The 25,307-nt window shown below is 44.0% G+C and overlaps 1 protein-coding gene across 1 annotated transcript in view; it reads right to left on the bottom strand.

The window, feature by feature from the left end:
- Positions 1-25,307, bottom strand: part of GPA33 (glycoprotein A33) — a gene marked incomplete at its 3' end in the record, with an annotated part of 34,250 nt that overhangs the window by 3,194 nt on the left and 5,749 nt on the right. Inside the window, exons 2-4 of the mRNA XM_081226120.1 lie at positions 21,974-22,128; positions 18,106-18,322; positions 10,786-10,938 (exon numbers count right to left, since the gene is read on the bottom strand). Coding sequence (XP_081082246.1) covers positions 10,786-10,938; positions 18,106-18,322; positions 21,974-22,128 — 525 coding nt within the window. The remainder of the gene's footprint in view (positions 1-10,785; positions 10,939-18,105; positions 18,323-21,973; positions 22,129-25,307) is intronic.

Here is a 25,307-nt window from a genome sequence, read left to right on the forward strand (position 1 = left end):
GTTCATGAGTAAATGCCCTGTTGTGGTCACCAAAAGCACACCACAGAGGAGGACGTGGATCCAGGTGTCCTGCAGCACCATCTGCAGGAACAGGCTGTGTGATTTTAAAGGCTAGCATCGTACAGAAACACATCATTTATTTTCAAGATGAGGGCTCCCTAACCAAGAAACTTTGTGAACAAAATTCCATATTTGATGGGGTGACCAACAAACCTATCTTACACTGCTGAGCCTGTGGAACTGCCAAGTACTGACTCACATTTTATGGGAATTGGTCTGAGAAGACACACCCAAAGGTGTGCTTATCCACATATCCACATCTATAGTATGAAAGAAATTGGGCTTCTGGTTGGAGACAAGATGGCAGAGTAGAAGGAACTGAGCTCAACTTCTCTCACAAAAACACCAAAATCACAACTAACTGCTGAATAACCATCAAGAAAAAAGACTGGAACCTACCAAAAAAGATATTCTACAACCAGAGACAAAGAAGAAGGCACAACAAGATGAGGTTCTCCCACAGGAGTGAGTTCTGAGCCCTACATCAGGCTTCCCAGCCTGGAGGTCTGGCGTCAGGAGGAGGAGGCCCCAGAGCACTTGGCTTTGAAGGCCAGTGGGGTTTGATTGCAGGAACTCCATAGGACTGGGGGAAATAGAAATGCCACTCTTGGAGGATGCGCACAGGTCTCATGTGAACTGGGACCCATGGAAAAAGCAGTGATTTCATAGAAGCCTGGACCAGACATACCTGTTGGTCTTGATGGGGGGGGGGCATCTCCTGGGAAGGTGAGGGGTGGAAATGGCTCACTGTGGGGACAAGCACTGGTGGCAGAGGTACTGGGGAGTACTCATTAGTATGAGCTCTCCTGGAGGTCGCCATTTTTTCACCAAGACCCAGCCCCACACAACAGCATGTAGGCTCCAGCGCTGAGATGCCTCAGGCCAAACAACCAACAGGGCAGGCACACAGCCCCACCCATCAGCACACAGGCTTCCTAAAATCTTCCTGAGCCCACAGCAACCTCTAAACACACCCCTTGACACAGCCTTGCTCACCAGAGGGACAAGACACAGTTCCACTCACCAGTGGGCAGGAACCAGTCCCTCCCACCAGGAAGCCTGCACAAACCTCTAGAACATCCTCACCCACCAGGGGGCAGACACTGGAAGCAAAAGGAACTACAACCACGCAGCCTAGGGAATGGAAATGGCAAAGGAATATGTTTCAGAGGAAGGAACAAGATAAAACCCCAGAAGAACAACTAAGTAAAGTAGAAATAGGAGGTCTACCTGAAAAAGAACTTAGAGTAATGAGAGTGAAGACAATCCAAGATCTCAGAAAAAGAATGGAGGCACAGACCAAGAAGATAGAAGAAATGATTAACAAAGAGCTAGAAGATATACAGAACAAACAAACAGACATGAATAATGCAATAACTGAAATGAAAAATACACTAGAAGGAATTAATAACAGAATAATTGAGGCAGAGAATGGATAAGTGAGCTGGAAGACAGAATGGTGGAAATCTCTGCCATGGAACAGAATAAAGAAAAAAGAATGAAAAGAAATGAGGATACTTTAAGAGACCTCTGGGACAACATTAGAAACACCAACATTTGCATTAGAGGGGTCCCAGAAGGAGAAGAGAGAGAGAAAGGGCCATAAAAACTATTTGAAGAGATAATAGCTGAAAACTACCCTAAAATGGGAAAGGAAACAGTCAACCAAGTCCAGGAAGTGCAGAGAGTCCCATACAGGATAAACCCAAGAAGGAACATGTCAAGACACATATTAATCAAACTGACAAAAATTAAAGACAAAGAGAAAATATTAAAAGCAACAAGGGAAGAGCAACAGGTAACATAGAAGGGAATCTCCATAAGGTTTTCAGCTGATTTTTTAGCCAAAACTCCGCAGGCCAGAAGGGAGTGGCATAATATATTTAAAGTGATGAAAAGGGAAAACCTACAAACTAGAATACTCTACCCAGCAAGGCTCTTGTTCAGATTTGATGGAGAAATCAAAAGCCTTACAGACAAGCAAAAGCTAAGAGAATTCAGCACCACCAAACCAGGTTTACAACAAAGCTAAAGGAACTTCTCTGGGTAAAAAAGAAAAGACCATAACTAGAACCATAACTAGAAACAAGAAAATTACAAATGGAAAAACTCACCAGTAAAGGTAAACATACATTATGGGCAGGAAATCATCCATACACAAATATGATACCAAAACCACTAATCATGAGAAGAGAAGAGTACAAATGCAGGATATTGGAAATGCATTTGAAATCAAAAGACCAGCAACTTAAAACAATCTTGTATATGTATAGTCTGCTATATCAAAACCGCATGATAGGGACTTCCCTGGTGGTCCAGTGGTTGGGACTTTGCCTTCCAATGTGGGGGGTGTGGGTTCAGTCCCTAGTGGGAGAACTGGGATCCCACATGCCTCACAGCCAAAGGGCCAAGGCATAGAATAGATGCAGTGTTGTGGCATATTCAATGAAGGCTTTAGAAATGGTCCACATCAAAAAAAAAAAAATCTTTAAAAACTAAAATAACCTCCTGATAACTGCAAACTGAAAATCTACAATAGATACACACACAAAAAAGAAAAAGGAATCCAAACAGAACACTAAAGTGAGTTATCAAGAGAAGTGAACAAAAGACTAAGGAGAAAAAAAAGACCTACAAAAACAAATCCAAAACAATTAACAAAATGACAATGAGAACATACATATCAATAAATACCTTAAACATATATGGATTAAATGCTCCAAGCAAAAGACATAGACTGGCTGAATGGATACAACAACAAGACCCGTATATATGCTGTCTACAAAAGACACACTTCAGATCTAGAGACACATACAGACTGAAAGTGAGGGGATGGAAAAAGATATTCCATGCAAATGGAAATCAAAAGAGAGCTGGAGCAGCAATACTTATATAAAATAGACTTTAAAGTAAAGACTGTTACAAGAGACAAAGAAGGACACTACATAGTGATCAAGGGATCAATCCAAGAAGGAGCCATAACAATTGTAAATATATATCCACCCAACATAGGAGCACCTCAATACATAAGGCAAATGTTAACAGCCATAAAAGGAGAAATCAACAGTAACACAATAATAGTAGGGGACTTTAACATCATACTTACATCAATGGACAGATCATCCAGACAGAAAATCAATAACGAAACACAGGCCTCAAATGTCACATTAGACCAGATAGGCTTAATTGATATTTATAGAGTATTCCATCCAAAAGCAACAGAATACACCTTCTTCTCAAGTGCACATGGAACATTCTCCAGGATAGATCACATGCTGAGCCACAAAGACAGCCTTGGTAAGTTTAAGAAAATTGAAATCATATCAAGTATCTTTTCTGACCACAACATTACGAGATTAGAAATCAACTACAAGAAAGAAACTGTAAAAAACAAAAACACATGGAGGCTAAACAATATGCTACTAAACAGCCAAAGGAAATCAAAAATACCTAGAGACAAGTGAAAATGAAAACATGATGATTCAAAACCTATGGGACACAGCAAAAGCAGTTCTAAGAGAGAAGTTTATAGCAATACAATCTTACCTCAGGAAACAAGAAAAATCTCAGATAAACCACCTAACCTTACACCTAAAACAACTAGAGAAAGAGGAATGAAAAAAATTAGTAGAAGGAAAGAAATCATAAAGATCAGAGCAGAAATAAATGAAATAGAGATGAAGAAAACAATAGAAAAGAACAGTGAAACTAAAAGCTGGTTCTTTGAAAAGATAAACAAAATTGATAAACCTTTAGCCAGACGCATCAAGAAAAAAAAGGGAGAGGGCTCAAATCAATAAAATTAGCAATGAAAAAGGAGAAGTAACAACTGACACTGCAGAAATACAAAGGACCATGAGAGATTACTACAAGCAGCTATATGCCAATAAAATGGACAACCTGGAAGAAATGGGCAAATTCTTAGAAAAGCACAACCTCCTGAGACTGAACCAGGAAGAAATAGAAAATGTGAACAGACCAATCACAAGACTGAAATTGAAACTATGATTAAAACACTCTGAACAAACAAAATTCCAGTACCAGAGGGCTTCACAGGTGAATTCTATCAAACATTTAGAGAAGAGTTAACACCTATCCTTCTGAAACTCTTCAAAAAAATGGCAGAGGAAGGAATACTCCCAAACTCATTCTATGAGGCCACCATCACCCTGATACCAAAACCAGTCAAAGGTACCACAGAAAAAGAAAATTACAGGCCAATATCACTGATGATCATAGGTGCAAAACTCCTCAAGAAAATACTAGCAAACCAAATCCAATAATACATTAAAAGGATCATACACCGTGATCAAGTGGGATTTATCCCAGGGATGCAAGGATTTTTCAGTATCCACGAATCAGTCAGTGTGATACACCACATTGACAAATTGAAAAATAAAAACTATATGATCATCCCAATAGATGCAGAAAAAGCTTTTGACAAAATTCAACACCGATTTACGATAAAAACTCCAGAAAGTGGGCATAGAGGAAACATACCTCAACATAATAAAGACCATGTATAATAAACCCACAGCTGACATCATACTCAATGGTGAAAAGCTGAAATCATTTCCTCTAAAATCAAGAACAAGACAAGGATGTCTGCTTTTGCCACTTTTATTTAACATAGTTTTGGAAGCCACAGTAACCAGAGAAGAAAAGGAATCCAAATTGGAAAAGAAGAAGTAAAGCTGTCACTGTTTGCAGATGACATGATACTATACATAGAGAATCCCAAAGATGCTACCAGAAAACTACTAGAGCTAATCAATGAATTTGGTAAAGTAGCAGGATACAAAATTAATGCACAGAAATCTCTGGCATTCCTATACACTAATGATGAAAGATCTGAAAATGAAATTAAGAAAACACTCCCATTTACCATTGCAACAAAAAGAATAAAATATCTAGGAATAAACCTACGTAAGGAGACAAAAGACCTGTATGCAGAAAATTATGACACTGATGAAAGAAATTAAAGATGATACAAATAGATGGAGAGATATACCATGTTCCTGGATTGGAAGAATCAACGTTGTGAAAATAACTCTACTACCCAAAGCAATCTACAGATTCAATGCAATCCCTATCAAACTACCACTGGCATTTTTCACAGAACTAGAACAAAAACTTTCACAATTTGTATGGAAATACAAAAGACCCCGAATAGCCAAAGCAATCTTGAGAACGAAAAATGGAGCTGGAGGAATCAGGCTCCCTGACTTCAGACTATCCTATAAAGCTACAGTAATCAAGACAGTATGGTACTGGCACAAAGACAGACTTTTAGATCGATGGAACAGGACACAAAGCCCAGAAATAAACCCACTCATCTATGGTCAATTAATCTATGACAGAGGCAAGAATATACAATGGAGAAAAGACAATCTCTTCAATAAGTGGTTCTGGGAAAACTGGACAGCCACATGTAAAAGAATGAAATCATAACATTCTCTAACACCATACACAAAAATAAACTCAGAATGGATCAAAGACCTCCATGTAAGACCGGACACTATAAAACTCTTAGAGGAAAATGTAGGCAGAACTGTGTTTGACATAACTCACAGAAATATCTTTTTGGATCCACCTCCTAGAGTAATGAAAATAAAACCAAAAATAAACAAATGGGACCTAATTAAACTTAAAAGATTTTGCATGGCAAAGGGAACCATAAACAAAATGAAGAGACAACCCACAGGGTGGGAGAAAATATTTGCAAAAGAAGCAACCAATGTGGGATTAATCTCCAAAATATACAAATAGCTCATGCAGCTCTATGTAAAAAACAAACAACCCAATCAAAAAAATTGGCAGAAGATCTAAATAGACATTTCTCCAAAGAAGACATACAGATGGCCAAAAAGCACATGAAAAGATGCTTCATGTCACGAATTATCAAAGAAATGCAAATCATAGCTACAATGAGGTATCACCTCACTCCAGTCAGAATGGCTGGCATCAAAAAGTCTACAAACAATAAATGCTGGAGAGGGTGTGGAGAAAAGGGAACCCTCCTACACTGTTTGTGGGAATGTAAATTGGTACAGCTACTAGGGAGAACAGTATGGAGGTTCCTTAAAAAACTGAAAATAGAGCTACCATATGATCCAGCAATACCACTCCTGGGCATATATCTGAAGAAAACCATACTTTGAAAAGTTACATGCACCCCAGTGTCCATTGCAGCACTATTTACAACAGCCAAGACATGGAAGCAACCTAAATGTCCATCAACAGATTAATGGATAAAGAAGATGTATTACATATATACAATGGAATATTACTCAGCCATAAAAAAGAATGAAATAATGCCATTCGTAGTAACATGGATGAACCTAGAGATTATCATACTAGGTGAAGTAAGTCAGACAAAGACAAATAGTATGTGATATCACTTATAAGTGGCATCTAAAAAATGATACAAATGAACTTATTTACAAAACAGAAACAGACTCACAGACTTAGAAAAACTTATGGTTACCAAAGGGGAAAGGTGGGGGGGGGGGTGGAGGGATAAATTAGGAGTTTGGGATTAACATATACACACTACTATACATAAAATAGATAATCAGCAAGGACCTACTGTATAGCACAGGGAACTCTACTCAATATTCTATAATAACCTAAATGGGAAAAGAATCTGAAAAAGAATAGATATATGTATATGTAAAATTGAATCACTTTGCTGTACACCTGAAACTAACACAACATTGTAAATCAACTATAATATAAAATAAAAATTTTTTAAAAGGAAAGAAAAAATTATAAAAGTACTGGATGCTCATTACAAGAATTTATTCATGTATTACATTACACTCATTACAAAAATATATACATGTTATACAAGAATTTATGACATAAAACTATTACTTCAATTCAGTCCAATGTTTATATGCTCATCACATCAGCTCAAAACAAGATGATGAGTGTCCCTGTCCTCTTGGCGTTTCCAGTATATAAGAGAAGACAGACATGAAACAGTGGTGATTACAGGGTGCTTTACAGAGTTCAAAATGGAAGTGCAATTTGATCTTAATCTCACTTGAAGGGTCAGGGAAAGCCTCTATGAAGAGCAGAGAATAAAATAAAAATCATCTGTAATATCACCAGCTGTAAATAACAGCACTTTGATTTAAAGTTATTTTCTTCCAATCTTCTTCACGTACACTTTCTTCAGATTCTTCCCTTGAAACCTAGCATGCTATTCTCTGGATTCTCATTTTCTATAAAATGCTACCCCTTCTATCCTAGAATTCCATACCTTGGTGCATTTTCTGGAATACAGCTTACATGTGATGTTAACATATGTTACTGAGAAAGGGGTCTACGACAAAAGCAAGTTTAGAAATCATTGAGTTAGAGCTTCTGATGTGCTAATGAGCACTGGGCATCTCCAACAGGGGGTTTCGATATTAATGGTCTCATTTTGTAAACCAATTGGATTTTTATATTTTTAAGAGGCATCTTGAAGGAACACAAGAGCATTCTGGGAAATGCTCTATGACCCTGGGCAATGTTTCAGGGGTGTATAGCTCTTATCAGAGTCCCACTATTTTAGCACGTGAAACTCAGTCTATGTGTTAAATGTACACAGCACACTGCAGACAGATAGAAGGCAGAAGACCTCAGACTCCTCCAGGACCTTCCCAATTATCAGAGCCCAGCTTGGAGCTCCTGGCCTTGCTTAGGGTGTGGGAACATGTGGCATCCTAGGCCAGAGTCAGCACTATGCTGCCCCAGTTTCTCAAAACAAACAATGGACATTAGAAGCTACTTTTGGATTAACCAGTGCACACACATTGCCACAAGACCTGCTTTGATTCTGATCTGGGGCTCTCAAGCTCCTTTTCTTTTTGGAAAGGACCCAATAGTTCCTGAAATCTGGCTACAATGAATGTTTCCGCTGCAGTGGCGACACCTTGTGGTCAAGAAGGGAAATGCACAGGACAATAGGGCTCCCACATTCCTTCTGCTCCAGCTGGGGAGAGGTTTACCTCCAGAGAAGCCCTGGTCTGCCAGAGACACTGATGTCAAATTGACAAGATTTAACTTTCCTGCCCCCCCACCCCACCCTCTGATCCCATGTTTTGTCAACAAGCTCGGGCTGCCTTCAAGATCTTCCCTGGCTGCTGGGAGCAGGGCCCATGCCCACCCTTCAGAACATCCTCCCCTAAAATGCTCCCGCCCCCCTCCCTCCTTCCTTGATATCCAGATTACTACTCCTTCAGTACATGAATCTCAGCTGACTGGGACAGCTCAGAGCCATCACATATGTGATCTCCTCTTACTCTTTTCGTAGCCTTTCGGGAAAGCAGTAAGTATAATGATAGTCCCAGGTTTTCACATGAAGATATGAAGGGTCAGAGAGGTTGTGAGTGACTTAAGCTACAAAGTGGAGAATTCGGGACTCAAAACCTTGTTTGATGATTCCAGATTCCCTGTTCTTTTTACTGCTGGCTTGCCTCCAGGGCCCCGTGGGGCAGGGCGGAGCCAAAGGCTTTGAGAACCACTCCCACCGCACAGCACCATCCAGATGCAAGCTTGTGTTGTTATTACCATAAACCATGCTTTTCTGGGTCACTCCCAGGTCCCAATTCTGACTCTGAGTAAATCTTATCTAGAGGCAAGATAAATCTTTTCCAAAGTAACTAAGTGAATCTCCCTTTAAACTACTTTCATGCCCTCAGGTTTCTCCTCTTTTGGATCACTGAAAACCTAAGCTTTGGTTTCTAACAAGCAGAGGAGTCTTTCCTGATGGAGGCAGGAGAGCTGTGAGTGGGATGCCTGTTTCCTACAGGGCAGAGGCCAGCCTCCCTAGCCTGATGCACAGGCCCTGCACGATCTCTCATTGCCGCTTTTCTTACGGCGTTACCTCCCATCCTTCCCACATGTGTGGTTCCTGTGCTGTTCTCCAAGCTTGGCCTACTCATCCTTGAGGACCCAGGCCAGATAACAGCTAATAATTCTACCAGGCCCTGGTCTCAGTACTTTATACGTACTTTTATTTAATCTTCACAACATCCCTATGAAGTAAATACTAGTTTCGTGCCCTTTTTATAGATGTACAAATGAAGGCACAGAGAGGCTAAGTAACTTGCCAAGGTCACACAGCTAACAAGTGGCAGAGCCAGGATTCAAGCCCACGCCGTGCTCCTAACCAACATGATCTCCTGCCAGCTCAAGTGCCCCCACCTTGAAGAAACCTTCTTTGACCCCTTTATGCCTACTCTGGGTTCCAGCACCACTGGATACAAACTATTGCAGCATTTGCCACCTTGTAACCCTCAGCTTTGGGCCCACCTGTACACACTTTGCTGGAAGGTCAGACCAACCAGTGTCCATGGCTGACCTTCTGCGACCATTGCTGGAGTCCCTGGGCTGTTCACAGGCCAGAGGAGAGCTGCCACGTGGTTTTGACACATTCAATAAAACTTGCCAACCAGAAATACGCAAACAAAACCAGAAGCTTGTTGAAATCCACAATACATCTTCTACTTTACATTGAATAGAGTGGGTTCTACTAATTCCTTTTTTACTTTTAAGAAGTTCTTGTTTTGCCCCCAAACAAATGAACAGTAGAGTGGTGAAGTTCAGCCTGGTTTGACCGGAGCCCCTGTCTGTGCATTCACCCGGCAAGGCTCGCTGTCCTGTCCCATCTCCTCAGAACCGTTGTCTACATCCACTGCTCCACCTCCCACTTCCTTTCCACCCACACTGGACAGAAAGTCCTCCCAGAAGTTAATCCAACAGGACCTTCCAGACCTTGTCTTTCTTGATCTTCAGGAGTGGTGAGTGCAGCTGGCCAGGCAGCCAGTGTGCACAGGGGCCCAGGGATTCCACCGGGGTTTTCCCACATCACTTGGCTCCAAGGTAGGGATGTTTATACAGCTCTTTTTTTTTTTCCCCTTTCTTTTTTTTTTTTTTTTTTTCCAGTTTGTTTCCTGACCAAAAGGTCAAATACCAAGCTGCCCTGTACAAAACCGGTCCCCTGACAACCATAGCAGAACCTACCATTTCCTTCCCTGAGAATGTGGGACCCTTACAGCAGACCTGGTCCTGTAGTTGGGTGTGACCATAAAATGGGGGTGAGTTTGGGGGATGGGGATCCCCAGGGGAGTCTGAGATGGACCTGCCTGGGTAGGGGATGGGAATAGGAAATTCCCCACCCTTAAGTGGAGCCATAGAATTAGACTTGAGGCCTTAAATGTATACTTTAGGACATAATCATAATCAGCACTAAAATCTCACCTGGTGCTTTTGCATCGACTGGTTACTGATACTTGCTTACTCAAGAGATTTCAGTTATGGGGAATAAAGAAAACAAGTTAACATTTACTACGTTATTATTTCTCAAAACAACCTATGAGGTAGGTGCTATTAAGAGAAAATGCTGGGCTTCCCTGGTGGCTTGGTGGTTGAGAGTCCGCCTGCCGATGCAGGGGACGCAGGTTCGTGCCCCGGTCTGGGAAGATCCCACATGCCACGGAGCGGCTGGGCCCGTGAGCCATGGCCGCTGAGCCTGCGCATCCAGAGCCTGTGCTCCGCAACGGGAGAGGCCACAACAGTGAGAGGCCCGCGTACCGCAAAAAAAAAAAAAAAAAGGGAAAATGCTGCTTAGAGAGATGGTCCAAGATATTGCAGTGCCAAATGCAGGGTGGAGGGAAAGGGGCACCCTTCGGGGTGGGGGTGGGGGCTGGCCTTCCTTGCTGACCCCGTTACCTGGTGCGACTTGACGCTCCTGGTGCAGGACGTCATAACTTTTCCAGCTGTACTGGGGGGCTGGGGAGCCCTCTTTTGATCGGCAGGTCAGCTGGATGTTGTTCCCAATCACAGTCTCTCCCTCGATGCTGCAGTCTGGCTTGGAGGGCGGCACTGTGTAGGGGAGGGGCCCAAGAGAAGCCATGAATTAGTTGGCGCTTGGTGATAGCCACCCCCCACCCCAAACACACACACAAACGTACATACTGCCTTGTTTGTTCACAGGCAGAGAAATGTGGAGACCATTCTTAGCTCACAGGCCATATAAAACAGTCTGAAGTCTGGATTTGGCTGTAGTTTGCCTACCCTTGGTTTCGATGAAAGCCCCTCTCTCTGAAGCCCTTCAATGCTAACTTCTTAGGAATGTTCCCTTCAGTTAAGCATTACCGTCCTCCCGTGCTTTGCTGGTAAAATGCAATTGCCACAAGTGACTGGGTGATAGGAGAGACCCCTGGTGGCAGCAGGGTTATGTGTGGGGTGGAGAACGAGGGCCGAGAGGATGGAGAGGCCAGAAGGAGCAGACACAAGAAAAGGAAAGCCCACAGAAGGGAGGTTACGGGACTTCCCTGGTGGCGCAGTGGTTAAGAATCCGCCTGCCAACGCAGGGAACACAGGTTCAAGCCCTGGTCCGGGAAGATCCCACATGCCATGGAGCAACTAAGCCCGTGCGCCACAACTGCTGAGCCTGCGCTCTAGAGCCTGTGAGCCACAACTACTGAAGCCCACATGCCTAGAGCCCGCGCTCCACAACAAGAGAAGACACCGCAATGAGAAGCCTGCGCACCGCAACGAAGAGTAGCCCCTGCTCACCACAACTAGAGAAAGCCTATGTACAGCAACGAAGACCCAACGCAGCCAAAAATAATAAACAAATAAAATAAAATTTATTGACAAAAAGAAAGAAAGGAGGTTACCAAAACCAACTGACCACCCTCAACTAACAAGCCTAACCTGATCTCCCAGAATTCCTGAAGACCTTAAGCCAGGGTCTTTCACTCAGCACTGTTAGTTAACATACCGCTGTGTAGAGTGGTTTGTTCTACAAAACCTATCGGGCACCTACTGTATGCCTGTCATTGCTGGGCAGGGGGATGACCTAGTGAGGGAGTTTTCATGTTCAAGGAGTCCAGTGGGGGCAATAGACAAGTAATCAAGCAAGGACCAGGCAGGAGGCAAGGATGCTGAGACAGGACAGGCATGACAAGGGACACTGACCCAATCACAAAGCCAATAGTAGACATGATTGGGGGAGGGGGGCAGTCAGAGAAAGAGAGGGAAGGGCACTCCAGGCAAAGGGAGCAGCCTGTGCAAAGGCCCTGAGGCAAGAAGCATCGAGTATGCCTGGGACTTCAGGTCGTGTCCTTGAGGGTGGGAAGAGGAGGACACCCGGTAGAGAGGACCGTTACTGGAATTCCCCAGTGGCAGGCTTGTCCCCTCTGCTTCTTTCTTTATGTGCCCCCTTGGATGGCTTGTTTGCCCCAGTAAATAGCGCTGCCCTTTCTACAATCTAGACTGCACAGGTGCATGGTCACTGGGCACGGAGGGTGAATTCCAATCTCTGTTTGGCCCAGAGTTGCCAGGAGAGGCTACCCAGGACGCATCTCTCCCCTCTAGCGCCACAGCCCATGATATTTCCTCTCTGACACTGGTGGTGGTGGCTGGGTGTGCCCCACATCTCCTGCTATCTTAGTGAGGGCCAGCCAGGCATGGGGTGAGCGTGGGGCAACAGAGGCATTTCCTACTGCCGCCCCCAATCGGACAGTCCCTAAACCTAAAAGGCCCCAGGTTCAAGGACAGGACTCAGGTATCCAGGCCCAGACCCACAGGACTGAAGCAGCCTGGGAAGGGAGCGGCTGCTACCCACAGGCCACTCTCACAAGTTGCCCTCCCGTCCTCCCTGCTGACCCAGCAAGCAGGCACCTGGGGGACAGAGAAAGTGAGCATCACTTCCGAGGAGACCCGAACCAGGTCAGGGTTGGTAAGCCAAGCTTTATCTCTTGAGCTCTCCAGAGGGACAGGAATATCCCTCCCCACCAATCAAAACTGTCACCTTTGTTTCCAGGTATGCCTTTACCAGGAAGCTAAGGCTTTATTCCACAAAAAGAGAGCCGGCCACAAATATAATACCACTTTCGAAGTCTCACATTGACTCAGAGTCATGCTGAATGTGCATGACTTGTAGCCAAGCCTTTCCACAACCGGGTTTCTTTGTAATACAAGCCAAAAAGGAGAGAGAAGGGACTGGGGCAAATGAGCACCTAGAGAAACACAGAAAACCATGCTGAACATTTCCAAAGACTAGCTTTCTTTTTTTAATGCCAATAGCTGCCATTTGCCAGTAGGCAGTGGTTTTTATTGTTTTGTTTTGTTTTTAATATTTATTTATTTATTTGGCTGCTCGGGGTCTCAGTTGCGGCATGCTAGTTGCCGGCATGCAAACTTGGTTGTGGCCTGTGGGATCTAGTTCCCCGACCAGGGATCAAACCCCGGCCCTCTGCAACGGGAGCACGGAGTTTTAGCCACTGGACCACCAGGGAAGTCCCAAGACTAGCTTTCTTATACCACCATTTGCTGAGGGAAAATTATTGAAAGCAAACCCTTAATCCACTCCGAGGCGGCAGGAGAGATAATGGCAAACAAGGGATCAACCATCTCCTAAGAGACCCACCTTATGGAGGAATGTATCAGGGTCCTTTCCCAGGGCCCTTAACCTCGGCCCCCAAACTGCCTTCCCGGCTCACCTCATCCTAGGCACCCCCAGCCCTCGCTCAGCTCAGACCCCTCCCTGAAGCTCCCCTCCTCAGTCCCCCTCGTCAAGAACAGCTAGGACCTTGAATCAGACAGATCTAGTTCAGACTGCCCTTCCACCCGCTGCAGGGGTGGTGTGAGACCCGCGGGGACTCTTGTGGATCTCGGGTTCTCAGTTGGTGCGTCCCATGTCCCCAAACAGAATGCAGATACCACCTGAATACTTATAGAGGGCGGAGTGAAGAGAGGGAGCCGGGGACCCTGCGGGTTCGCAGGCCTCTCCAAAGCCTGCAACTCCTGCCGAAGACGTCAGGGGGCGCCAGAGGCCGGGGAGACGACCTATCCTGCCCGGCGGCGCCAGGTCCCCGGTACCCGGGCCAGGTGGTTTCCCCGCGGTGACCAAGAGGGCGCGCGCTCCCCCTCGGTCCGGAAGCTCCGTGTTCGCGCCAGTTTACTGTGAGGTCACGCAGCCCGAGTGGGTGGACTCACATAATTAAAGCCCTTCTGCCTAAAATTAGCCCAGCAGCAAAGCCATTCGGAGAGAAAACTTTTAAAAAAGGGGGTTTTACTGGGTTTCTTAACATATAGTACCAAATTATCTTTTTTTAAAGCAAAACATTCTTTTCACCGAGTTGCATAATCTCAGATTAAATTGTAGCCTTTGCCCTTCGAGTTAACTAATTCCTCTCTTAAAATGCAGCTGGCCCTGAGAGGGGAGGGGAAGTTGTGATATTCGCACCTGAGTGGGTTCCCGCTGCCTTCCCCGAAGCTGCCAGAAGAAAATGGGAGCTATTTAAGGGAAGTCAGAAGGAGACAGAATTTGCCCGAGAAGGACCAGCTGGGTCAAAGTGAGGGACTCAGCTGCGGGCGAATCAGGGCAAGGGGAGGGATGGGAGTGGGGTGGGTGACGGGGCAGTGCAGAATACAGAAGAGAAACAGGAGAAAATTACTCATTTTCCTGGCTGAGTAGTATCTCCCCCAGGAGCTAATGCAAATAAAATTAACCGCTATGCACGCAAAACGGTTTGATGCACCATTAATTACAATAGCTTAAACTGGAAACAGCCTGAGTGTCCAGTCCAGGGACAGAGGGACTCTGCGTCCGCTTGCTGGAGTGGCATGAAGCTTAAAGAACAGTAAGTGCTAAGACAGCAGGAAGTGTTAGGTGATGTGGAATGAAAAGAGAAAAGTGCCAGTCGTTAAGCTACAAATTCAGTTACGTACATAAATAAGCATGTGGATAGGATCTGGAAGAAGACATGGAGAGATATAAAACCCAGTGATATAGGTGAATGTTTTTCTTTTCTTGTTTCTTCTTCTTTTTTTAAATTAGTTTTTTAAAGAGGCAAGGGATCACCAAGCACAGCTATTTGTTTATTTGTGTTTGGACTAAGGTTGTTGTAGCCGGGGAATAAGAACAGGACAGCACAGCAGAAATAGGCTTCTTTCTAACAACCTTCTGTGCATTAGATATTTTGACATAAGGAGCCCTCCACAAATAGGTAGAATCCCCTGATTCAATGGAGCCGGTAGAAAAACACATCATGGCACTCCACCTAGTCTGGGGCAACTAAAACACAGCTGTAAAAATGCTATAAGGGCTTCCCTGGTGGCGCAGTGGTTGAGAGTCCGCCTGCTTATGCAGGGGACGCAGGTTCGTGCCCCGGTCCGGGAAGATCCCACATGCCGCGGAGCGGCTGGGCCCGTGAGCCATGGCCGCTGAGCCTGTGCGTCCGGAGCCTGTTCTCCGCAACGGGAGAGGCCACAACAGTGAGAGGCCCGTATACCGCAAAAAAAAAAAAAATGCTATAAGATGATAAAATGTGGTGGTGTCAGCCTTGTCCATGAGATTAGGGGAGGATGTTCCTAAAGCTCTAAGACCATCAGAGCTCCCCATGAAAACCCTGAAATAAACATCCATGCACTCACAGGGTGGCAGGGCTTCAGTGTCCCAGACCCTAAGCTGAGACCTTCAGTGTGGAAGAGCAATTAGAGAATCTCAGTTCTCAATGAGTGATGTTTCCAAGATGGGTACGTCCTGTGGACAAATGAGGGCGACGGGCACATCCAGGGCTGGCATTGCTCTGCCCCTTCAACCTCCTTTCGCTGGCATGGGCTCAGGAAGGGGAAACACAAATTAATGCTGTGACATGATAAAACATACTGGCAAGTCTACATCTGCCATAGAGTGAAAGAGAGAGTATACCGAGAAGTAAACCTAGAAGAGTTTGGGAATCATCCCGAATTGGAAGGGTTGCTGGTTGGGAATGGCAAACTTACAGGGTGGAACGGTGAAGGGCTTTGGATTTGATTTCCATCAAAGCTTGGACACCTTCTACTGGTCATTTAACCTCTCAAGTCTCAGTCTTCCCTTCTATTAAATATGAGTGTTAATGCCCACTTTCACAGATGTATTGCAAAGGTTAAATGAGATCATATCCATAAAGCACTTAGTGAGATGCCTGGCACATAGCAGGCCCTTAATAAATGATAGCTGTTATGATTGTGAATTTGTGTTATCTATAACAAGACCCAGCCCTTATTCCACTGCTGGTCCCCAAGATTTAGGGGGTCCACACAAAGTTAAGGAGAGGTGTGAAGCTTATTGGATGTTAAATTAAAATACTGACTTGGACTGAACTGGGTTTTTTTTTTTTTTCACCTAGCAAATTAACAAAATTTACAAAACTTAAAAAAATTGATAATATTCAGCACTGGCAAGAATATAGGAAAACAGACATGGTCACATAATGCTCAGGGCAGTAGTAGTTGCTTTAGGGAAAAGTAATTTGCCAGTATGGAGTAACGTTTAATGAAGGCATAGTCCTTGACCTAGAAATTCTACTTTTTAAAATTTATATTTCCTTGATGCCTAATGATGTTAAGCAATAGAAATCCTTCTTTTAAGAATCTATCCAGGGCTTCCCTGGTGGCACAGTGGTTGAGAGTCCGCCTGCCAATGCAGGGGACACGGGTTCGAGCCCCAGTCTGAGAGGATCCCACATGCCGCGGAGCGGCTGGGCCCGTGAGCCACAACTACTGAGCCTGCGCTTCGGGAGTCTGTGCTCCGCAACAAGAGAGGCCGCGCATAGTCAGAGGCCCACGCACCGCAATGAAGAGTGGCCTCCACTTGGCACAACTAGAGAAAGCCCTCGCACAGAAACAAAGACCCAACACAGCAAAAATTAATTAATTAATTAATTAACTCCTACCCCCAACATCTTAAAAATAAAGAATCTATCCAATAGAAACAAATATAATACAGTGAAAGAATATATATATGTATATATATAGTCAGTATTGTTGGTACAAAAAAAAATGGAAACAGCCTGAGAATGCTCATCAGTATGGGACACTGGAATAATCATAGTACATCCATGCACGGGAATGTATTCTATTAATAGGTAGATTTGTATGCATTGATCTGGAGAAATGTGTATGAAACATTAAGAAAAAGTTACAGAATAATCTTTATAATATGATCTCTTTTTTTTTAAAGAAAAGTAAAGAAACAAAAAGAAAGTGTGTGTGTGTGTGTGTGTGGAAAGGACATGGAGAAGAGTGTGGAAGAATACACACAAGTACTAGCCTTGGCCACCTTGTTAGTAGGAGGGTGCAAGGAGGAGATGGTTATTCTTTATTTAGGGCTTTATTGTTTGACTCACTACAATGATTCAAAAACCCAGGCAGCCACCTTCTGTAATTAAAAATAAAATCCCACTATGTAGTGTAAAGGGGAAAAAAATGAAGGAAACATGACCCATTGCTTTAGGTTGAAGTATTGCTACCTCCCACGGTGGGGGCCATTTCTTAGAGTGGACACAGGCTGGGTGCTCACTAAAGTTTTTCCAATAACTGTTTGATGTTGAGTCAGGTGTCTACTTTCTCTTGGTCTCATCTGCAAAATGAAGAGACTAAGAGTAGGTGATTGTTCAATTATTCCAAAACTATAAACTCCAATAATAAGCTATTTGTGTAGAAAGAATGTTATCATGGGACATATTTCAGAAGCAGTAGAACCTGATCAATGGTGAGTTGGAGCCGAGGGGTGGGGAGATGGTGGTGTAAAGGGCTTCTACTGATTAGCTGAATTTAGGGAAAGATGCCTGACCTGTAAGAGAGTCATTATTTGGCCCCCAGCATCAAAGCAAGGCAGTGAGAGTCTTTACAGTAGGATCTAGGATTTCCCCTTTTCTTCTGTTTAGTAAGTTTGGCATGAAAAAGAGAGGAGCTGGTGTGAGGGAAAGAGCCCTGGACAGAGCAGGGACAGGATCTCCAAGGCTGACCCCCAGGGACCACTCCAAATCAGCCCTGACCTTGGCCCTGGGGAGCTGTCTGCCCAGACAGAAGAGTATTTGGTTCCAGGGGGAGGAGCAGCACCCCAACCCCTGAGAGAGACGGGGCGAGGGGAGGAGTCTTAGCTCCTGCTCCTGCAGGCATTGCTCCCTGGCTTTACGTTACCAGCAGGGTGTCCCGTTCCTCTCACCGCCGCCCCTCTTCCTACCACCCCAGGAAGGAGAAGGAGACACTCACCCAGCACCAAGAGGCGGATGCGTGACTTGGAGACACCATCCAGGTCCGACAGCAGTGAGACGGAGCACTCGTACGTGCCGTTGTCATCCATGGTCAACCGGTCAATGGTGATGGAGGCATCTGACTGCTCGACGTTGCTTGATACATTGGCACGGTTCTGATAAAGGTCACCGTAGATGTAGGTTTTGGTCAAAAATGTCCAGGTGAGCACCCTTTCCTGTGAGGAAGAAGAAATACCACTTGGTCTTCAGCCTAAGGCCCTGGCATGATGCTCCAGCCTGCCCTGACTACCCTCATCCACCATTCCCAGGCCCAGGTGTACTGACACACCAACCCTGCAGAACAAAGAGCTCTATACAGGGTGTCCATTTGTGGATTCCTCTTATGATGTATTTATATGTTTTTAGTGAAAATATTGAAAGCCCAGGGCAGGTAGGCAGTTCATACCAGAGGAGCACTTGTGAGTAAGTGAAGCTTTCACCTCTTGTAACCTCTGGCACCTCTTACCCATTCCATTTTAGTTCATTGTCTGCTCTCAGACATTCAGTCAACCAATATTTATTGAACACCTACTATGTGCAGGCATTGTGCTAGGTAGCCATGCTTGGCTTCCAAGCCCCCTTTATTTATTTGACTCTCGCCTTTGGAATTTGTTTACTCACTGATATACTTATCATTTATCAAACAGAACATGGTACTAGCTAAGATCACTACTTCTGAATCAGACTGCCTCAATTCAAATCCCAGTTCTGCCATTTACTAGTTCTATGACCTTGAGCAAAATGCTGACCTCCCTATGACTCCATTTCTTCATCTACAAAGTGGAGATAATGATAGTAACACTTGTATCATAGGATTTTTGTAAGAGTTAAAGTAGATAATATATGCAAAGCAGATGGCATCGAGCCATGGGCTGGATGAAGCCACCTCGGGTAAATGAGTAGAGAAATGGCAAGTCCCCAAGTTACTTCATTTGGAAAGGTCCGAGAGAGGTCAGAGAGATACGAGCAAAAGCCAAGACGAGGCTACGGGAAAGCCAAGGGAGGGAGATTCCAAGATAGGAAAGTGGTTGATAGTTGGAAAAGCTAGGGAGAAATGAAATAAGATGAGGACTGAATCAGCACACTGAATTTAACAAAAGAGAAGCTGCTGGTGATTTCGGTGGAGCATTAGGGGAGGAAGGCAGACCAGACCGGGTAGGGAAGAGAGTGTGGAGACATAGTGTCAGGTCTGACTCCTGGGCATGCTCTTTACGCAAATCAGGAAAAGGTGCTTTAGTTGTTGGACAGACACACCTTTGCCAAGCTAATGGCGGTCAGGCACCCTGGGCTGGGTACCCAAGTGCATAGTCTGCCCAACCACATGCAACAGCCCTGGTAGGGGCAGATAAGTCAGGAAGCTTGGCTGAGAAGAGGAGGAGCAACACGGTGGGAGATGAGGACCTGTCTTGGGCTGTGGACCCGTCTGTGGATGCTGGTCTTTCCCAGCTCAGTTCTTTTCTGACCTACTGGCTCTGCCAAGGACTCTTCATGCCCCAACCCTCCTCCCAATCACAGCGATCCTAAGGCTTCCCCCTCCTGGGATCTCCCCCAAGTCACCCCCCAGCCCTTGCTAGGACCTGTCACAATAATCTCCTTGAGGGCATAGGTTAAACCCCTTGCTCTGCAGCCTTGCTTGCTCTCAAGGGGATTGCCTCAAACCCTTTAGGAAGTAAGGGACCCATCAGTCAACAAAAGATCTTTAGTATTTATCTCAGCACTCAGAAGCGTGCCTGCCAGAGACCTAACATCTTGTTTGCTGAATACACGTGACAGTGAAAGAAGGGGTCTTCAGTTTCTACAAGCTAAAGGCAGCAGCTGCCCTCTCTAGGTTTTTTCCTGGGGTTCTGGAAACAGATAGGACATGTGTTCTGTCCCATCAGGGTGCCTTGGGCAACAGACAATAAGGTGCCTTAGGCCAAGATTTGCTCTCCTTTCTCATCGGCCCTGCTGCTCTAGGACTTGGGTGTCCTGGGTTCCCCTTTCTTTTCTGTCAGGGAAAAAGCTAAATGCTTTCACTCTGAGTAGTTGGGGATCTAATGCCAGGCATGTGTGCATTTTAAAAGTAGAACTCACTTTAAAACTTATGAATAGGGACCTCCCTGGCAGTCCAGTGGCTAAGACTCCATGCTTCCACTGCATGGGGCACGGGTTCCATCCCACTGGGGGGAACTAAGATCCCACATGCTGCACACGTGGTCAAAAAAAAAATTATGAATAGCTGTTCCTCTTCTTACAGTTAAAGAAATGTGAATTTGATCAATAATGAGATACTTTTTCACTCATCAAATTGGCAAATATCAAATAGTTTAAGACTACTCTGTGTTAGAGAAATAGGTGCCTACACTGTTGTTGGTGAACATGAAGATTGGTCTGACATCCAATGAAAGCAATTTGATATTATTTATCCAAATTTTAAATTCACACAGCCTTTGACCCAGAAGTTCATTTTTAATAATTTATCTTATATATAAATATCTATTTATAAATAATTACAATAATATTTAAAATATACCTAGAGACATATATATAAGGATATTTATTGCAGCATTATCTGTAGCAGCAAAATGTAGGGAACAAACCAAATGTCCATCATTGGTACGTATAAAGCATTCATAAAATGTGATGCTTAATGCAAATATTTTTTTTAAAATGAGGGCTTCCCTGGTGGCGCAGTGGTTGAGAGTCTGCCTGCCGATGCAGGGGACGTGGGTTCGTGCCCCGGTCCGGAAAGATCCCACATGCCGTGGAGCGGCTGGGCCCGTGAGCCATGGCCACTGAGCCTGCGTGTCCAGAGCCTGTGCTCCGCAACGGGAGAGGCCACATTAGTGAGAGGCCCGCGTACCGCAAAAAAAAAAAAACAAACAAACATAAAAACAAATGAAATAGATATAAATGTACTGACATATGGAAAGAGTTCCAAGGTATATTAAGGGGAAAAAAAGCCAAGTGGAGGACAGTATGCATGTAGTTTATATAACATACATATTCATATACATATATGTAAATATATGTCTATGTTTGTGTGTGCATGGTATACATGTGGAGCATCTATAGAAGTCCATCCCCAAATCTGGTAATAGTGGTTGCCTTTGGTGAGAGGAATAGGGGACTGGGATTCTATGGTCAAAAGTAGATGTATTTTCATGTGTGTGAATATATACATTCACATTTTCTTGAATTGGCATAAAGAATCATTGGAAGGATACACAAGAAGCTAAATCTTAGCCAAAAGCGATATTCACAATACTGAATGATTGTAGCAGAGATACCAATCAATCAGAATAAGTGCTGCCCCCAAAGAACCAGTACCAGTGAAAATTAGCCTTGCTGGGGAGGACAGGGAGATAGAAGGATTAGGGTGTGGAAACTGGGTAGATGGGACAAGAGAGGCAGGGATAGGAATGAGACTTCTCAATGTACACTTTCATGATGTTTTAATTTTTAAGCCATGGGATTACTACCTATTCTGAAATAGAAAATAAAATCTTCCCGTAGTCCCCAAAAGAACCCAAACAGGAAAAAACTATAACAAAATTTGGCCTCAAGGGAGAGCGCTATGCTAATCAAAAGGAATGATACAGTTTAGGTCATTTGAGACTGACCAACAGAAAGATGTTTTGGCGAAGGTGACTCTTTCACACTACAGGTGGCATAATATGGCTCTCCCTGGGTCCAACATTCACTGCTCCCTCCCCACCCGTCCCAGCCTGGGCGCTAACGAGGTTTATTCAGCCTAACATTTATTGAATGGCTTTGTAGTGCTTATCCTCCAAGAGGTCATGGTCAGGTGGTACTCATGATGCTCCCAACTTTTTAAAGATCCTTACCGTATGACTCCTTAGAAGCTTGTCCCATTGGATAAATCCTTCTCGGTTGACAGAGGAAGTTTGGTAGGTGCATGGAAGGGTAACGCTCTTTCCCCGAGCAGCCCGAAGAACATCCTTTGGGGTTTCCACAGAGATGGCGTGGACAGTCACCCAGACTGGAAAGAAAGTGGGAAGTAACTGACATGGGCATTCATACTCATTGTCCACCGGACCTCTGAGGGAATGGCCAGTGATGCTCATGCAGCCACAGCTAGACACGCTACAACTGAGATCTCGGCCATGGCACACCAGCTGTTCTTCTCCAGGTCCGGGGTGAAGACAAACACGTGTACCTTGGTCCACCCTGTCCCCATCCCATAGCATCTCAACAAAGTTAATTGTGTTGTGTGATGGGTAAAATCCTGGCTTTGCACCTCAGCCCCACCTCTTACACACTGTGTAAACTTTTGTCAGCCTCAGATGTCATCCATAAAAAGGGACACTAGTATTCTCAGAGCTCTTGGGAGAATTAAATAAGATAATATGTATAAATGCTTTGCTTAATGCCTGGCACATAGAACGCTCTCAATAAATATTTCCCACCGTCTTTTTTGTTGTGATGATGATGATGATTTATTCATTTATTTAGCAAATATTTATGGAGTGCTTAAATATGGTAAGAAAGTTGATGAATAAGATTAAGTCAAGGTAAAGAGAGAGAGGGTTCTCCCAGGGGAATTTATTCTGTATAAGTTTATCAGAAAAAAGATGAGAAAAAGAGTGTGGCCACATCAGTATCTCTCATCACATACATTCTTCTTACCGTGTGACTTTGACTCTCCTCCATCAAGAGGTAGAGTCTATGTCCCCACCCCTTGGATCTGGGTGGACTTATTACTACAGTGTGAGTGACACCCATTTGGCTAGTAAATGGATTCCTTCCTATATAGTCTGGATACCCTTTAAACTGCTAATTTTTATGCTGTTTCCCAGGGTGGGCAATTTCGTACTCAGGCCCATCAGCAATATCCCTCCTTACTGCAGGTTGCTGTGTTGGGGATTGGGTTCCCATGGATACAACATGTCTCTCTTTCCTACCCATTTCTATGTTGTCCTTCTATGTGCAGTAGCTGTGTAATCAGCCCTCAGATCTTCCTCAGGAGGAATTGCTCTATATGTAGGTGTAGATTCGGTATGTCTGTGGGAGGAGGTGAGCTCAGTGTCTTTCTATGCAGCCATCTTGGGTCACTCCTGTACCAGTCCATATTTAATACACAACTTCTCTATGGCCATTTCAGGAAGTAGCATAGCATTGAGTTTAAATGCACAGGCTCCAGAGCTAGAATGCATCCATTGGAGTTCCAGTTCCTTTATCTACTAAATGTATAACCTTGAGCAGTTTACATAAGCTCTCTGTGCCAGGGTCCTCACTTGAAAAATGGGTTGTTTGAAGATTAAATAACATGAAATGTGTACATTGTTTAGAATGATTCCTAACCCATAATCAGTGCTCAACATATGACAGTTACATTATGTATATGTGTGTTCAATATATTCTCTCTCTATATATTCATATTGAATAACTTCCACTTCTCATCCCATAGTCTTTTGTTGAGGCACATCCTTAGAAGTTAATCACAAGAAATAACCACCTACCACCACCATGGGGGAACTATCATAAAGGAATAATAATTACTAATGATTATAACTAAAGAATCGATCAATTTTAGAGACCATTACAAAAGCGAGTAAAAGTCATTTTATGTTAATTTGTGAGGGAAGAGATTGAAATGAATGGATGAGAAAGAACTCATAAAGAAAAAGAAAAAATCTTGAACAAGTATAGAACACTATTTACATGCTATTTGTAAACCTGAGAAGGATCTTTAAAGGCTGATCTGGTGCCCTGAGACACACTTACATTTTCCATAATCCTAGATGAGAATTTATCCTATGTTTAAGACCTTCACGCCAACAGCCATCACTGGAAATCCTCCACAGCTAATCAAATCCTTCTCACTGATTCAGTCAGTATCCTCTTTTTCTGACATCACTGGCAGCAAAGACATCTGGTTTAACTTCTCAATAATTTCCCATCATGAACTCAGAGGATTCTGATGTTTGCAATCACCGACTTTCTCACCCGCAGTTCTGTAATAAACTGTAATAAACCCAGTTCCTTTCCCCTCTTTCTATAGGCTGTTTATTAGCTCTGTGGCCCTCGTTTTTCTGTTCTGTGGAATCTGCATCCTACTCAGTGGATGAGACAAAACTACCAGGTGGGACATCTAATCCACCATCAGAAAACTCGGAAGTGCAGACGTTTGCTTCTAGAGCCTTCCAACAACCTCCCTTTCTACTTGTTTGTACAGATCTACATTGGGTATCTTCTTTCCAGTTGCCAGAACCCACCCTCTCCCCAGTAGTTGCAGTTCTCCCATCCTGTTGCTGCCGACAGCTGTGTCCCTCATGCTCCAGAGGTATTCTTTCTTTCCTGCTCCCTCCCCACTCTCCTTTTTTTCTCAAGGCTGAGTTCTTCTGATATTCACGAAGACCATCCATCTGATAAGCCCATTCACTATAAGGTGTTAAAAACAAATAGTTCAGTGATGTGTTAACCTTCCCAAGGGTATACAAATTGGAGGAGCAGATGCTTTCACCTGCAAGGAAGGAATCAAAATCTCACAGCACAATAAGGGTTTGCTGAGGAAGAAATTTTAAGCACATACATTGTCCTAGAGAAAATGCCCAAAGGCTCTCAAGCAGAGTAGATGACTGTCCTGTGTGCCATGGGTACCACCCACGAGTACCTTCATCCTCGTACTCTCTCATGAGAGTTCATTACATACGGCAGAGTGGCCAAGAGCACAAACGCTGGAGCCAAACTGCCCAGGCTGTCATCCACATTCTTAGTTTTCCTAGCTGTGTAACCTTGCACAACTTAATTAACTTCTCTGTGCCTCAGTTTCCTCGACTATAAAATGAGGATAATCATATTATCTAACTCCAGGTTGTTGTGAGGGTTGGATGAGAACATATTTAGCATGCACAACCTTCATCCTGGCACATAAGCAAGAACTATGCCAGCATTCTATACTGCCACATTCTTCTCCTCTGCCACACTGTTTTTCCTTCCTTTTCATATCCTCAGGGCTCAAAAAACCGCCTAACACTTAGGAGATGCTCAAATAAGTGCTCCTGGACAGCAAACTGAATGAGTTCTAGAGAACTTAAGTTTAAAAGATGGGTAGGATTTGCAGCCAGAGAAACTTGGTTGAAGAACTTACCTTACACATTGCAATTGAAAATGTCAATTGACACATTGAAAATGTCAATAAAAATTAAATAAAGAAGA

The sequence above is a fragment of the Mesoplodon bidens genome, assembly GCF_964165515.1.
Source record: "Mesoplodon bidens genome assembly, chromosome: 2".
NCBI classification, from domain to species: Eukaryota; Metazoa; Chordata; class Mammalia; order Artiodactyla; family Ziphiidae; genus Mesoplodon; species Mesoplodon bidens.